The sequence below is a fragment of the Ursus arctos genome, unplaced genomic scaffold (assembly GCF_023065955.2).
Source record: "Ursus arctos isolate Adak ecotype North America unplaced genomic scaffold, UrsArc2.0 scaffold_20, whole genome shotgun sequence".
NCBI classification, from domain to species: Eukaryota; Metazoa; Chordata; class Mammalia; order Carnivora; family Ursidae; genus Ursus; species Ursus arctos.
In genome coordinates this window covers 31753387-31770059 of record NW_026622875.1, presented here as the reverse complement: position 1 = coordinate 31770059, position 16673 = coordinate 31753387, and the positions used below count along the sequence as shown (strand labels likewise).

General features: G+C 49.5%; 1 protein-coding gene across 5 annotated transcripts in view; it reads left to right on the top strand.

The window, feature by feature from the left end:
* The window catches only part of COLQ (collagen like tail subunit of asymmetric acetylcholinesterase), an 86947-nt gene that overhangs the window by 33434 nt on the left and 36840 nt on the right, over positions 1-16673 (top strand). Inside the window, exons 1-5 of one of the 5 annotated variants that reach the window (XM_044383394.3) lie at positions 1814-4541; positions 10312-10424; positions 11582-11683; positions 15103-15147; positions 15481-15507. In XM_044383394.3, coding sequence (XP_044239329.1) covers positions 4466-4541; positions 10312-10424; positions 11582-11683; positions 15103-15147; positions 15481-15507 — 363 coding nt within the window. In that variant the 5' untranslated portion in view covers positions 1814-4465. Of the gene's footprint in view, positions 1-1813; positions 4542-10311; positions 10425-11245; positions 11684-15102; positions 15148-15480; positions 15508-16673 lie in introns of those variants that run through there. The other 4 variants (XM_044383393.3, XM_044383391.3, XM_026496980.4 and 1 more) reach the window with 4 other exon arrangements.

Sequence of the window (16673 nt, the reverse complement as noted above, 5' to 3'; positions counted from 1 at the left end):
TTTTTGGATGGATTTCAAAGTGAGTTGCAGATTCATTGCTCACTTTGAAGAGTAAACTATTCAACAGAAAAGGTTGATGTTTGATTGAAGCCCGCTAGCACACATGATTGACCCTTCTGTGGCCGTGATGCGAAGCAACTAGAATTGTCTATTCATGTGAGTTTACAAAGCAGGAAACTGGGGCCCGAAATGAGTAATGGTAAAGTTTGATTAGAAAGGCATGGAATGGGGTGTTGGTAAATTTCTCCAACCCCAGCTGGCCGAGATGACACTTGCCATTTTTTTCTGAGCTTCACTGCTCATTCTGTCTGGCTGGTAGTGGGGAGAGAGGTCACCACTCTGTGCTAGTGACCAAATCTCCGGAAGTCTCCAGTGTCAGACATCTGGATTCAGGCCTGGCCTACTACCTACTGGCTGTGTAGGACCATAGGTGCATCCCTAAATCTCTGAGCCTTGTGTAAAAATGAGGATGATAATACTACTATTTCATACGGTTGTTGTGGGAATCAAAGAAGGATATTGAATGTTCACAGAATAGTTCCCATTGTTGGCGCCTCATTACCAGGTTGTAATTTTTATCTGCTGGAATAAACAAGAACCAACATTTTAGTGACTTCATCTAGTCAAAATTTATGTTATGCTCACCTAACAGTCCAGTGTGCCTGGTTGGAGGCAGCTCACCTCCATGCTGGCACTCAGGGAGGCCGGCCCCTTCCACGTGTGCCTCCGCCACCCCCTAAGGTTTGAGTCCTCTGCACCCAGGTGGAACCATTGGCAAGCACAGTCACATGCCCCCAGCTAGTCACACTGCAGAGTGTGAGCTGGGAAGTGCAGCCACCTTTCAGGGACAGCTCTGGCCTCTGGAAAGAGGAGCCCACATTTGAGGGAGTGCTAGCCTTCTCTGCACAGCCCCAACTCGGAGGAGGTCCTAGATGTGAAGTCAGTGGCTCAGAGTTAGGAGTGGAGTGAGCCTGCTGGCCAGGGTTGGGCCAGGTCAGAGGGAAACCGCCCTGCTTTACCACGAGAACAGTGAGAACAGCAGGTGGAATTGGAGGCGTCAGCACGGAGAGCCATCCCTCTAGGATTGGGGAAGTTGGCCAACATGAGGACAGCTTCTCACAGGGCAGTGTGCAAGATCCCTTTTGAACTCTGACTCCAACTCTATACGATCTATGTGACCTAGACCAAGTAATGGCTTCTCCTAGAGTCTTTTTCTTCTCTGTAAAATGAGGATAGTGGTGCTTTGAGGATTAAATGCAGTGATGCATGGAAGTGCAATGTTGTCTTTGTTTCATGATGAGGATTTTGCTAACCCAGCGTCTGCAAGTATGTAGCACAGGTGTCACACCTCCTTCTCATCTCAGGGAGGCCAACACCAGTTAGTCATGACCCTCTTTCCTCAGAGTCCCTTCTAAAACAGTGTTCCAGGAAATCTGTACCAGTCAGTTCCCGTTAGCAGATAGGATAAGAACTCTTTGACCTCTAGAGGCTAGACTTTGGGCTTATTCATTTCTATATCCATGTGGCATCTCGAGGACTTGGCACGTAGGAAGTGTTCAATAAATGGAGCAGAATGTGTTATAGGGTTCTCCTGAAGGTGTTTACTTGTTGAAATGGTAAGGAAGACTCTGTTCAAGACTGTTGCCCCAGGTGGCAAACCAGTCTCAAGAGGGAAAAGAGATTGGGCTCAATTCTGAATGCCGTAGGAACAAGTGCGGATGTATAGCCAAGGAGCTGGTTGGGGGGAGGGGGTTAGTGGATGGAAAATTCCCAAGAGGAAACATCAGGGGTAGGGGGATTCTTGCTAAATCCACAGAATTCTTGCGGAAAGCAGGTCAGGGTGCTAAGATATCAAAGGTAGGGGGAATGAGGAACTTGATCAGATATCAAGGGTAGGGATTCATTCTAAATGGACTTTGCTGGATTCTTGCTAAAACTGAACTCTGAAAGACACACAGAAACCCAAGTTCAAGGCCTTGTTGAGAACCTGAACAAAGTGTGGTCAAGGAGAGTGTCTTTGTCAGTGGGAAGGTAAAACCCATATTGTCCAGTCTACTGCTCTGTCCACCCAAGTTTGGGGATGGGACAGCAGACTTGAGGTACCCTGGGGCTGGTGAGATCCTAGGCTGTGCCTGTAAACATACAGGTGTTTTTGCCTCGCACAGGGGAATCTGGGTCCTTGGGGAGGATGCTGAGTAATCCAGGCCTCGGGATCTCTCTGCGCAGCAGGGTGAGAGGCACAGGAGGGGAAGACGTACAGAGGACTCTACTCTGGCCCAAGACGGCAGGAACAGGCCTGCATGTGGCCGCTGGGGGACAAGAACTTCTGGAACAGCGCCCAGGGAGGCGGCATTCCAGAAGTGGACTTCTGGCCTGGTTGACAAATACCAGAGCTGCAATTAAGACAAAATACTGTGAATGTGACACCTGCTGACAGCTGCAGGAAGGCCCCGGAAACCTTTATTATGAATTAGATTTTGCAGGCCATTCTGCTGTGGTGAGCTGGTGCCTCTGCCACGGACTTGGAGGGAGCTCAGCAGGCCAGCTGCCTTGAGGGCACGGGATGGCTCACTGGGGGAGAAGCGGAAAGAATGATCTTCCATCCCTCTCCAGGGTCCTCATGAACGACCATTTATGTCTCAGAAATCGTAGCCCCTCGTAGAAGCCAGAGCTGGAAAGGGCTCAGAGTTCATCTGGGCCAATTGGTTCCATTTTATATTTGGGGAAACCAAGGCCCAGAGGGGAAGTGAGTTGTCCAAGGTCACACAGTAAGTTACTGGCCACAGTAGGGCTGGAGACCAGGATTCCTAATCCCAGGCTGGCATGCTTGGCTGCAGAGCAGTTAACAGTAATGGAGCATACATCTAAGCATTTCAGCTCTTAGTGCTGGGAGAGACAGAGACAGAGACAGAGACAGAGACAGAGAATGAGGCAGAGGCAGAGACAGAACGAGACAGAAAAGAGAGTTGCAGAAGGAGAGCAACATGGAAAAGAGACAGAAAGAGACATTCGCGGGCCTGAGTCATTGGGTTCAAAATAGAGATTTGAACACCAGCAGAGCAGGACAGGACCTCAGGAACCACCTAGGCCAGTCTCCTTTGTTTTTACAGTAATCAAAGTACAGCTGAGTGGTTTACATGCGTAAACCTTTGTAGGAACAGTTTGATGTTGAATGGTAAAATAGGAAATGCCTTTGGTGCTAAAAAGTGTCAAAACTTCCATCTCCAAGGGCTTTTGAATGGGATTTGAAGAATGAAGCGCTGCAGGAATATGACCCAGCACAGGGGAATTTGGGAAAATGTGATGCCGCTGATATTTCCGCAACAGTCTGGGATTTAGGACTGAGCACTCCGTGCCTTCCATGCGTTCTCTGATGTCTTAGACTGTGTTTCTGAGAACAGAACTAGACTGTGTCTAGTCATTGGGTCTTGCATACATTTGGCATTCGATGTGTGTTTCTGAATGAACAAAACAGTAAATGAATGAATGCATACAAGGAATATCCTCTCTTCTGAAGGCTGTAGCTCAGGGGTCAGCCAACTACAGCCTGCGGGCCCAATCCAGCCTGCTTCCTATTTTTGTAAATAAAGATTTAGTAGACGCAACCACGTTCCTTTATTGTTTTTGGTTGCTTTCATGTATAACAGTAGAGCTATGTTGTAACAGAGACCATGCAGCCCACAGAGCCTTAAATATTTACTATCTGGCCCTTCTGGAAAAAGTCTTCTGACTCCTGCAGTAGCTGATGATTTTTACTAGAATTGTGTGTGTGTGTGTATGCATGATTGTGCATTGGGTATGTCTATAAAGTTATCAGATTCCACATGTATCTGGTACATGCCACTTTATTGTTTTACAGGCAGGATTCATCTAAAAAGGTTTGCTCCACCAACCCTTTGGATATATATATATCTTTTTAAAATTTGTATAATTTTAAAAATTAAGTTTAGCTAACTAGCAGCACCTTGGCACAGACATGGTGCGAGCCAAGACCCTGGTGACAGAGGTCTTCCCTGAAGTAGAGGAGGGCAGATTCCCCCTGAACAATCGCAGTGGGGGTGGACTTTGAGGCTTGCCAGAACAGTATTGACAGGGGCAGTTTCTGAGCTAAATGAAAAGCAGCCTTTTAGACAAATTACACTCCCATTTCCTCTCGGCTGGCGGGGTGATCAGGATTCTGGGCTCCCAACCTCAGCTCCTTCCCTGGGACGGGTGCACTCTTCCTCCTCCAAGTCGCCCCCAGTGCAGCTTCTGGTGAGGCCAGAGCCCTGCCTATCTGTTCCTGCTCCCGGGAGCAGAGGACTGGCCTCTGGACCCCTGACATCTGGACCAGAAGCAACACCAAAGCCGGGATTGGCCGACTCCCACCCCAAATGCCCAGCGGGGAGTGCCCAGAGGCGTGACAAATCTCAGCCTGTCGCCAGTGTATGTTCCCTGGCCAGTCCCTCCTTGGGCCTTACCCACAATGACCGCTCTATCACTCAGCCTCATTCACCTGCTCACCATTTCAGGACTGCTCTGTTCCTCAGCTTGCTGCTCGGGTGAGTTGTGTGTGTGTGTGTGTGTGTGTGTGTGTGTGTTGTATGCCTGCATATGTGATGTGTACATGGTTTTAGAAAAAAGCCTTGAGAAACAGACTTGCTCTGGGTGCTTTCAGCCTTATTTAAGTCTTAAACTTCGCGACCAGTGTTGGAATTGCACATAAAGGGGTTTGGCAGTGGAGTTGGTGGGGACTTGGTATACACACTCATGTGTGTGTACTTGTGTGTGCCCCTCTTGTGACCTTAACTTTGAGGTCGCAGGCTGGCTGCTGCTGCTCCTTTGGCTTTGAAGGAGCTGCTCCTGGGGCCAGCCATGGGATTGGGTGGCCAAGATGTTCTCCATTATTCTCCAGGCTGACGGCTTGGGTCATGTGGCTACTGCCCCAGAGACAGGAGCCACCAAACTGCCAAATCATATTCTTGGCAGGTTGTGCCCTTACCTGTTCCCCATGCCCATGCAAGGCCAAATTGCAAGACAGCAAATTCCTACTGTGGTCTTTCAGAGAGGTTCAAATACCTTTAACTTTTAGGATCAGAATTTGCTTTTCAGGGTGTGTGGGGTACATGTGTGGGGGTTAGAAGAAAGATGTAGGGTGTAGCCTTCTCTGGAATCAGTGAATGAAAAAAAACTTTGAGCAAACTGAAGCCAGCTATCATGAGAACTTCACTGCAGCTGAGGCATTCGGCTCATGGTCAGGACACTTGGTGCTGCATGGAGCACGTGCCCTTCACCTCTTCTCTTCTCTTGTCCTTCTGATGCAAGTTCAACAGGCAGGGAAGGCCCCAAAGCAGGAGGAGGCAGAAGTAAGAAGTTGAACATCCCCCCAACTTTGTGAGCACTTGCAGAATAGTTAGCATATGGCTACACCTAGAATTTTCCCACCCTACAAAGGCAGGAGGTTTAGGTGACTTCTTTCCTTTGGTGGCTTCTGATGATACATTTGCGTGATTGGGCAGGGGGCGGGGGAGGGGTACCGCTTGCTGCAAAAACAGGAGGCAGAAACAGAAAGGCTGTCTCTTGTACCCTATGGATGGGCTGGTCTCATGAGTGGGACCTGCAGGTGGACACAGTGGTGTCGTATGTATGAAAACAGAATTTGGAGATGGTTTGGGCCAAACTCCTTGTGGTGTGGGTAAGGAATCCGAGTCTCAGAAATGAGTTGTGCTGGGTCACATGGTCACTTGCACCCAGACTCATACTCTTTGATCCAAGTCCCTATATTTCCAGGAGTAAGTTCGAGTGAATCACACTTTCCAAGGATGTGCCTGAGTCAAGTGGGTATTGTGAGTGCAAAAGGCAAAGCCAGCATCTACAATGGCAAATAAAACAGGAACAAAACCAAAAATCTGACATTTGCCACAAGCCTGCATTAGACCCAGCATTATTTCTACCCATGAACTGGCACTGCAGCGGCCACGTACAGTATGACTTCAGTGTCTTTAAGTCAGGGCAAGTGGTCCTGAAATTCTGTCGGAGTTGGCATTTCCAAGGCAGCTGCCTGGGCCTGAGCCACGCGGCGCACCCGGGTTTCTGCAGGCCCCGTGTTCACACACACGTGGTTGTTTCCATTACCACAGAGCCTGCTGGGGCTTTTCCAAGCTGGACCCTGGGCTTAGACACGATTCCATAGAGGCAGCGTAGTCCTGAGTGAGACCCACAGGCCACTCGGATGACACCAAAATAGACATGTGAAGTCCTGGCTTAGTTGACGGGGAGGGAGGGGCGTGAAGCTGTTCCCAAACGCATCCACCTGATGGAAATATTCTGAGCTGGAAGGAGCCGTAAATAAACTAGACTGTGCTAAAAACAAACATCTCCAGGGAGTTGGGGGGTGGGCAGAAATAGATGCTCTTCACCTGCTGAAAGTGAAGTCAAGGTCAAGGGGGAAAGGGTGAGGAGGGATGGGGAGAGGTGAACAATCCAGATGCCCCAGCAGGAAAAGCAACTGATCATTTATGTTCACCAAAGAGTTCTCCAGTTTCCAGGAAGAAATAAGAGAATTGCTTTAAATGATTCAGGGTCTTTCATCCGTGGAAGACCACAGACAATGTGGGGTGAAGGGAGGCACTGGAGACCATATATGGTCTGGAAAAATCAATGGTGAGGAGTGCACATTAGCCATGTGAACGTGCCAGCCTCCCAGGTGCTCCTGGCTGGCGGAGGCTTTGCGGAAAACTGCAACCACAGCCCTTAGCTGTCTGCTGAGGCTGGAGAGTGGCAAAGGAGAAAGTGCCACTGGGGGGCGCCGAGAGAGCTCTAGAGCACCGGTGTGCAGCTGCTACTTTTGCCCTGTGCCCAGGGCAGGGGGGCACAACGGAAGCTGCCCTTCGGAGCTTATGCAACACTCTAGGAAAGACACTTGAACGAATTTGAAGGGGAATATGATTGTCATTGATGTCAAGTTTTATAACAATGTAGCTGTCGTATTTTTCCCCCTGAGAGAGAGAAAGCAGCCCATGACAGGTGGAACCCATCTGCCCCTCACAGCTAGGCCACTGTGTTCTATTGGACGAAATCCGTTTCATAGAACAGCATCAGACAAGGCCAGTCTGGGACTGTGACGGTCCAAGACAAAAATAAGGCCACTGTGTCACTGTATCAGACACAGGCAAAACAAGACCGCCATCCAACTGTAAACATGACCAACCATCCTTCTGTCCTTGCTAATTTGAGTGACTGCTGCTGTTTTACTACCCCAGCTTCACTCTTCCTCTGCTCTTCCCTTCTTCTAGATAAGAATCAAGGTAGTCATAGACTAAGTCTTGCTTCCCAACTGCATCCAGTCCAGAGCAAAGCCAGACTTCGCTTCCTCAAGAGTCTCCCCCAGTATCACCTAGTGAATGCCCAAATCCTAGTACAAACCCTTTCTAACACCCTCTTATGAGATGCTGTGCAGTCCCCTGGGGTGTGTCTTCCCTCATAATGAGCCAATAGGGCCAGTTTCAGGCAACTACACCTGTGCTCCTGATGGTTGGAAGCCCTTGATACTGTATATCTCAAGTGGTTGTTATGGGAACCCCTTGCGTTCTTCTGAGCTCCTGACCTGTGTTTCCACCCACATGTGGAAGAGTGTGGAGATCAAGAGGAAGAACCCTAGAACCAGGCTGCCAGTTGTATGACCTTGCTTCACTTCTTGGCCTCAGTTAACTGATCTGTAAAGTGGGGGTGATGATAACAATAGTATTAACTCTCAGGGTTGCTCTGAGGATTAGGTGAATTTATAGGTGTGAAGCACTTCAGTGGTGCCTAAGCATGTGGTAAGTGTTTGGGTTATTATTATTATTATTATTATTATTATTATTATGAATTCAGCAAGCATTTGTGGAATATCTAGTGTATGTCAGAGACTGTGCTAGAACCTGGGGATTAAAAACTGGCTCCCATCCTCCCAGAAAGCACTGTAGTGAGGGAGATACAAGGAAAATGTTCTATCCCACAGGTAAGAGCTAACATGGGGGTAAACCCAGAGAAAAACATGGCAGGACTCTCAACCTTGGCCTGGGAAGTCAAGGAAAGCTTCCTGGTGGAGGCAGCACCTGACAGTTATGATGAAGGAACAAGAGTCTCCAGGATTAGGCTAGGTGTGGGTGGAGGGGACGAGTAGGATATGAGCAGAAGGGCCTTGGCAGCTATTCAAGCTCCACAGGCCTTACTGTCTGCAGGTCGGGAGCAGCAGTCAGGTATCTTTCTGCACCTCCCCCAACCCCCCGCAGCCTGGCCCAGTGCCTGGCAAAGCATGTGCTCGAATCAACAAATATCTAACACCAAATTTGACAGCTTTCCCCACAAATCAGTGCCTCCTCCAACTTTTCCATCTCTTACTCTGATCACTGGTCCCATGCCCTTGCAACCTCAAAACCACCCTTGACTCTTCCTCCTCTTGTGCTCCTATGACACACTGCCCCACACCCCATTTCCCTCTCCTCAATAATGTTTGCATTGGTCCCTTCCTTTTTGTCCTCACCGCTTCCATGGCCCTGACAGGCCACCCCCACATCTGGCTGCTGTAAGATTGTATTGATTTTTTAAATTGTGTGTGTATGTTGTATTATTTATGAATCTCATTTAGGATAATAAAAGGGTCTTCACAAAATATTTCTTACAAAAGGAGGCACGGGGTCAGAGAGGCCGAGGACCACTGGCACAGGCTCGTGGGATGCTCCTCCATTGGGGAGGGAGCGTGTGGGTGTGCACGGGGCAGCCATTCCTGAGGAGCACCCACAGCTAGCTGCCTGAGGTCCTCAGCCAGGTCCTGGAGCCCAGGGTGCGAACAATAGGCAAGCACGGGCCCCTGAGAGAGAAGACTGAACCTGCTGGGTTCAGGGCCGGGAGGCATGCGGTGAAGTGACCTGCCCACATTCTGTGAGGCCAGAGGTTCGACGAAGGGGTAGAGGGTACCATCATGAGACCCAAACTGGGAACTGTAAGATTACAGCTTGTGGCTGTATTGGGTATTAGCATTGTGGATATTTTAGTACACATGAACTTTTTTGGTGAACATATACCCACTTGTCTGTTGGTAAGTAGCTAGGAGTGAAATTGCTGGGCTGTAGGGGATGCCCGTATTCAGCTTCAGGAGACGATACCAAGTGGTTTTGCAAGGGGGTTGAACCAACTTACGCTCCTCCCAGCCAATGTATGAGTTCTGTTTGTTCCACGTTCTTGCCAGCATTTGTTTTTTTCTGTCCTTTTTAGTGTAGCCACTCTGGTGAGGTGTGTAATGGTTATCGACCCAATGTTCAGCAGCTGTGGAATGGATAAGTAGATCGTGGTCTAGTCACACAGTGGAACTCTATTCAGCATTAACAACTACGAGCAACAGCCAAATGACCCCCTCAAATGCTATGTTGAGCAAAGAAGCCAAACACAAGAGTTCATGTTGTCTGATTCCCTTTATATAAAGTTCCAGAATAGATACAGTGACTCCCTGGGGTTAGAAGTCAGGATGGTGAGGAGGGAGGAGGGAGGAGTGCGGAGATTGGACAGCAGCTTGTGGGGCTTGTGGATGCTGGGGAGTTGTGTGTTTTGATCCGGGGGCTGGCTTCGAGGGTGTGTTCACTTTGCAGAAATCTATTGGGCCATAGACTCATGATCTATATCCTTTCTGTAAGGTGTACTTCAACATGAAGCATACGCTAACATTGAACAAGGGCAAGACCCCATGTTCAATAAAGCTACCAGGGTCCAGGGCCCTCCTTTCATCTCCTCACACCCATGTATTGAGTCATTCGACTGTAAACTCTTTAGTGAACATGGGTGACACCAACTGTGTGGGTAGAGTCTAGAGTCAAACAGATGTTTTTAAATCAGGGCTCTGGGTCTCTTATAATCAGCGTCACCTTGGGCCCTGGCTGCCCCCTCCCTGAACAATTCCCTCTGAGCACACTGTCAAAATAATTAACAACACTTCCTTCTCCTCAGCTACTAGAAGTGCATTATAAGTCTGAACTTCGCATTCCTTGTCACATCTATAAAATGACAAATCAGTCCCTGAAGAGGGAGAAATGGACCTTATTATGGTCGCAGTGTCCATACCATCTGCTTGTTTATTAACCATCTTCATTCAGCGGAGCCTGGGGGAGGGGTCCATCAAGTAGCAAACAGAAGGTGTACTCACGTCTAGCGGGTTAGAGATCAGATTCAGAAATCTGGGGTGTCTGCAGATTCAGAAATCTGGGGTGTCTGCATGGGTCTCCCTAGGATTCACTGGGCATGACAGAGGCCCCAGCACTGCCCTCACACTAATGAGCAGCCATTTTCTCTGCACAGCTCTTCCCGGATTGGATCAGAAGAAGCGTGGTGGCCCCAGAGCATGCTGCCTCCTGACGCCCCCTCCACCCCCGCTGTTCCCACCACCATTCTTCAGAGGGGGCCGAAGTCTGGTGAGTACCTTAGGACTGGTGAGAAAAAAGAAATGCAGGCTCCCCAGTGCCCGCCACACAGCCCCTCACGTCCCCTCATTTGAGGTGAGTGGCCTCCAGATTCTTCTTGAGGGATCCAATCCTTTACTCTCATGCAGCAGGTTGAACCCTAGAATGGGCATTTTGCAGTTTCTTGTGTGTACGTTCTCCCACTGTCCTAAATAAGTTAGGGAGGGAGATTCTTCTCAGCAGGAAATTGGATTTGGCAAAGTGTCCCGTCTTCCTGAGAGCAATGAGGTGAATTTATAACTTTTGAGGCTCCCTTCAACTGCTTAGATACGGAATTTCCCCTTTCTTCCCAAGTATTTATGAAATTCCCTTCCACAGCCCGTATTGAATGTAGGCTGTTTCCGTGAGGGGACACAGGAAATGGTCCCTCGATAGCCATACTGAGGTGTGAGACGGAACAGAGTTTGTGAAGAGGGAAAGAGCAGGATTTGGGAAGCTGAGCTAGAAGACAACAGGCCAGGATATTCTAGGGACTTGGGATTCTCAAAATTTTCCAGAAATTCTAAGACCTCTACTGCCCAATGCAGTGGCCACTAGCCATATGTGACTTAAACACTTTTAATGAGGCCATTTCTAGTTGAGACGTGCTGTACATATGGAATACACACTGGATTTTGAAGACTCAGTATGAAAAAAGAATGTAAATTGTCTCATTAGTATTTTTTAATATTAAATATATGTTGAAATGACAATATTTGGGACATATTGGATTAAATATATTATTAAAATTAATTTCACTTCTTTCTTCTTACCTTTTTTTATGTGGCAACCAGAAAATGTAAAACTACCTATGTGGCTCGCACTGGTGGCTTGCATTTTATTTCTGTCAGACAGTGCTATCCTAGACATTGGATAAAGGCCCCTGAAATGAGCTTCCTAACTCCATCCAAAGTGGCTATTCTATCTCTATAACCCATTCAAGCCAGGTATGTCTCAAGAGAGAACAGGAACTGGGGGCTCAGGAGGTCGTCTTCTTGGGACACCCTTTGGGATGTCAGGGAACCAACAGTCTTGAGGACTGGCCTGGGGAACAGGTCTGTGTCCAGGGTGGTGACCCTTCTTCTGCCCCCCAAGTCTGACCTATCACCGTGTGTTGCTTTGCATTGAAGCTTCTCTCCCCAGACATGAAGAATCTCATCCTGGAACTGGAGACCACGCAGGCCTCATGCGCGCAGGGATTGCTTGGCTCCCCTGGACCTCCTGGCCCCCAGGTTGGTACATTCCATCACATCCTCTCTTGCTGTCTTCTGTTCAGAGCAGTGAAGCCCGCTGGAAAGTCTCTTAGAGCTGCCCCTTTTAAAGTGATATGGGAGCTGTTTTTCCTTCTCTAGTTCACCTCCAGCTCCAGAGCCACATGGATAGCACACTGATTCTTCTTCTCTGGGTGAATTCTGGCCTCCCAGCCTTGATTTTCTCATCTCTGCAATGGGGATAATAATTACCCCTGCACTACTGGATTTTGGTGGTGGTGAGGGGTCCAAATGAGCTGCTGCCTGGATGGATGTGATTGTTATATTAATTATCATCAAACACTTGGTGACAATGGGTTGCCCCTTCTTGACCATTGACCCTTGCCAGTAGCCAGAGAAGTGCCTGCATTTGGTGCAGGAAAGTGGAGAGGTGACAGGGAACTTGTTCCTCTGAGCTTCATTTGGCCCCCAGATGCTGTAACCTGGCAGCCTACCCCTTCCCACTGAAGCTAAAGGGAAGAGTGAAGAGCAGGCACAGTGTTAGAGAAACGATTTTCTAGGCAAACAAGAGTACCTTCCAGAGACCCTGTCTCATAGGCCCTGGCTCCTCTGGCCTGCCTGGGAGCAGGGAATCCATCAAGGAGGAGCACCCCCAGCCTGGGGCTTGGGGCCTGCCATGGAGAGGGAAAAGAGAGTACAGGCAGGAGTCAGTTGCCCACGTGCCTTATGAATTCTGTCAACCCTTCCTGGGTAACCTCTCCTATGGCTTCCCATTCCAGGAGACTAAGAGCCAAATTCCTCACCCTGGGTTACAGAGCCCCCCACCCCACCCCCCAGAGGACCCTACCTGTTTCTCTTACATTGTCCCAGACCACCAACATCGCCCACCCGATGCACATCTCTTGGGTCCTGAAGCATGCCAAGCTCTTTGCAGCCTTATGGCCTTTGTGCCTATAGCTCTGGCTGTGTGGAATGTTCTTCCCTCTGATTTTTACCATGGCCAGCTAGCTCCTTTGTCAGAACAGTTTACAGGCCAGCTTCTTAGAAACGCCTTCCTCAACCACCCAGTCTAGAGGAGCTTCCCCATCACGTCCATCCCAATGGTGTTCTTATTGGTTTTGTTATTGTCCCTGGTCTCTCTGGTCTTCCCTTTGTAAAATATAAGCTCTCTGGCAAGAACTGAGCAGCTGTGGCCTATGGGTCTGGCGGCCGTCTGTTTTTATAATCAAAGTTATACTGTCTCTGGCTGCCTTTGTGCCAAAAGGGCAGAGATAAGTGGCGTGACCAGAGATACTGTATCCAAGGCAGAGTCTAAGATATTTACTATCTGCCTCTTAACAGAGACAGTTTGCCCACCCCTGGTCTTGAGAGCAGGGACATTGCCTATTATCTTGTTCACATGTTGTGCCCAGCCCACACCAGGGCACGGGTTGTCCTAAGCTCTCCATAAATATTTGTTGAATGCAATAAAAACAGGCCTTTGGACCCAGAATTACCCAGAGACTGCCACAGCAGGGCTGGGAAGTCTGCAGAAAGGCAGGATGGGCCCCTTGAGGGGCACCTCTCCCGTGGATTTCCATCTTCCCACCCCTGGCAGTCTCCTTGGGTCTCAGCGCACGTGAGGACCAGAGGCCATGGGAGGGAAAGGGGGATTCTCTGCTGACTTCAGACCGGCAGCTCTCTAGCCATGCTTGTACACCTCAAACCTCATGCAATCGTGTGAGTTGTGCGGAGAATGTACTGCCCATCTGGGGGTGGGGGGGTTGCACCCCATCTGTTGCCTTAGAACACAGCGTAAAATGCTGTTCCCAAGGAAAGAGATCTGTGGACCAGTAACATTGGCATCACCTGAGAGCTTGTTAGAAATGCAGAATCTCATTCTGCCCTCCCCCTTCATACACACACCCCTGCTATCCGAACCTGCATTTTAACAAGAACCCCCCCCCCACTGAATTATCTGCACATCACAGCTTGAGAAGCCCTGAGCTAGAGCACAATGGCCCGATAATAAGAAATGAGAGAATGGAACAGTATTCATTCATCCTGCTGGGCATGTGCACGGTCCTGGGGCTCTCTGTCACCCTGGGCTCCCAGGCTTTGGGGAGTGGGGAACCTCTGCCCCTCTGAGTCACACTTTCTGGGAGCACTGGTGCCCACTGGTGCTTCCTGGGCTTTGATCCTTGAGGACTTGTATACCCTGCACCTTGCACTATCCACCCAAGCTGGCCCACGCAGCTCTGAAATGAAGGGGTGCAGCACTGAGGGCCAGGTGGTGGGGCTAGTGCAGTCCCCAGTGGGTCACTGGGTGGGTGGCTGTGGAGGTGGGGTGGTGAGGCCCCCCTCCCAGGAAGCCCTCTTTCCACACGAGGGTACCCAGACCAGGAGGGAGAGAAGTGGAGAGGAGGGGAAGATGGGAGGGTGAAAAAAGTGGTGAGTGGGGGGAGGGGAGGGAGAGAAGGGGGAGAGTAGGAAAGGAAATGAAACAACACTCAACAACACTCCCCCCGCCCCCCCCCCCCAGGCCAAACAGGAGAATAAACCAAAGATGGTGGTTTCCAAACTTATCTGTTCATTAGCATCCCCTGGGAGCTTCAAAAATTCCTGGTGCCTGTGCCCCTCTCCTTTAATTGAGATGTAATTGATCTTGGTCTTGATCCACAGGGGATTCTAATGTGATAGCTGAGGGGGCTGTTTGGTATTTGGACAAGTCTCATAGGCATCATATTTCAAATAGGCTTTGTGTTAGGCGTGTTCACCTGCAGATCTTGGGGATGAAGTAGTGGCCTGGTGGCGTTTGATGGATTTCCTCTCCGCTGTACTAGGGAATGTGGAAAGCAGTTAGCCCACTGAGCATTTCATAGACGTGTGAGCAAAAAAGCAGCTGCATTCTGGCTGTGGATGTACCAAGCTTTAGTGTAGTAGGTGCTAGAATCCCCGAGCTGGAGTCAGCCTCACGCGTGTGTCTGGGAAATGGGACAAAAACGCACCATTGCCCACATTCTTAACATCTTAAGGGAGGCTTTCACTGTACCTGGTGCCCGTAGATCCAGCACAGGAATTGCTAAGTTGGCTGCTCCTGCGCGAAGCAAAACTTCCCCCTTGTCAGGGCCCCAGGGAGAGCTGGTGAGAGCAGCTGGAAAGATGAGAGAAGTGGCGAAGCGTCTTGTTTTCAGCAAACAGCTTTTCTTGAAGACTCTTTAGTTGTAACCATGGCACCACTGGAAACAAAGCTCAGAGAAAGCTAGAAGAGGACAGGGAGACTAGGTTGGAAGGCACAAGAATGTCCTTCATGGGTCTTTGGAGCCCTGAGTCTGCACAGGGAACCACGCTGCTGGAGGAGTCCAGTACACCAAGAGCCTCCTTCCTAGTCCTGCCTCCATTACCACCTGCCCTGCCTTGGTTTGGTATATACTTCTTCATTTCTTATCTTGATGGTGTAGGGTCCACCGGGACTTCCTGGCAAGATAGGACCAAAAGGAGAAAAGGTATGAGCCATTACTTTCTTTAGTCTACCTCTCCTTGGTAATTCCAGCCTATATCCTGGGGATGTCATAGAGAATTTTCTGGTTGAGATTTCAAAGCATGTGGTAATTCTGCCTTAGTGCATGAGGATGGGCTCCATAATGACGGGGCTGCTGCTGCAGCTGTGAGACCCCACTGGTGTATTTCATCTTGGCCCACTGACATGGCAGGGGTGCTGTGAGCAGCCGAGCAGCCAAGCCATATGATCATGCCCAGCCATCAGCCCTACTAAGCTCTGTGCTTCCAGAACTTCTCTTCCCAAGCAGCCTCTGCTTACCTGTCTTCTCCATTCACAGGGGGAGCTTGGCCTACCAGGAAGGAAGGTATGGTCCATGCTGTTCTGTCAGCATTACATGGGCAACTGTGTTCCACGGGTGAGGGGTGGTGTGTGTGTGTGCGCACGTGTGCATGCACTTCCAGGGGTAGGGGGAACCAGCAGTGCACTTCTTCCGGCCCCAATACCCAGGCGGACAGTGATCACACTGCCATTCTGATGATGACAGGGGGCTCTTTCTGCCTGTTCTTTTGCTCAAGAGCTAGATAGAGCCTGCTACTGCCAGACATGTGGACTTCTCCCAGGGGCTGCCAAGCCTGGCCAGATTTCCCCCAACCTCAGACCATCTCATCCTACCACCCGTTAGAGAAACCCTCCAAGGCCCCAACGAGTGGCATGAAATGACTCTCACTGTCTATTTGATTACACTGGAACAATGTGCAAGACAGAAGCAAATGGCTTTTGCCTTTTGGCCCAGCTGAAATAAATGGGAGTTACTTAAGGTCACAGGCACTCTGAGTGAACCAAACACATGTCACCAAGACTCTCATTCATGTCAGGAAAGAGTAAACCAGCAGCCACTCACTGTGGTCAATGGATGCTGGCACTGAAACTGTGGGTCTTGGGGATAGAAGAAGGTGCAAGACTTTGGCCAAAAAAGATGCCCATGATTCTAAATATAAATTACTATTTCTCTGCTTAAATGTTTTACTCAAATGGTTTTATTATCAACAAAAGCCTCAAACAAACCTTTGCAACACAAAATTACATCCCTCCAGGGCCCAGATCATAGCTCCAGGCAAGTCACAGTGGTTATCAGAAGTGCTGGGCTGGAAAGGATTCTTGGATGATCTCCATGCTCAGAACTAATGAGGACCATGATAGATCAGTGACATCTGCCATGAAGATGGGCAGCAAGAGCAGAAACCAGTACACATGCCAGCATTTGTGATCTCTGGTTTAGGGGGTTGAGCCTTCCACGTGTCTAGCGAGGCTAGCTGTGAAATTAGCCAATGGCTGCAGAGGTTGAGATGGACCCCAAGTCCCTGCTCCTGCTTTCTCTTATAAGCCTTGCTCTTCCATAGCTCCTGGCTTAGGCTGGTTTCCCTAGAAGCAGAGGTAGAGGCCATGTGTGCCATGTGCAAGCGAATGACTTCTGGGAGGTCTCTCAGGAGGATCCTGAGGGCCAGGGGACCTGGATGGTGTAGGGGAAGA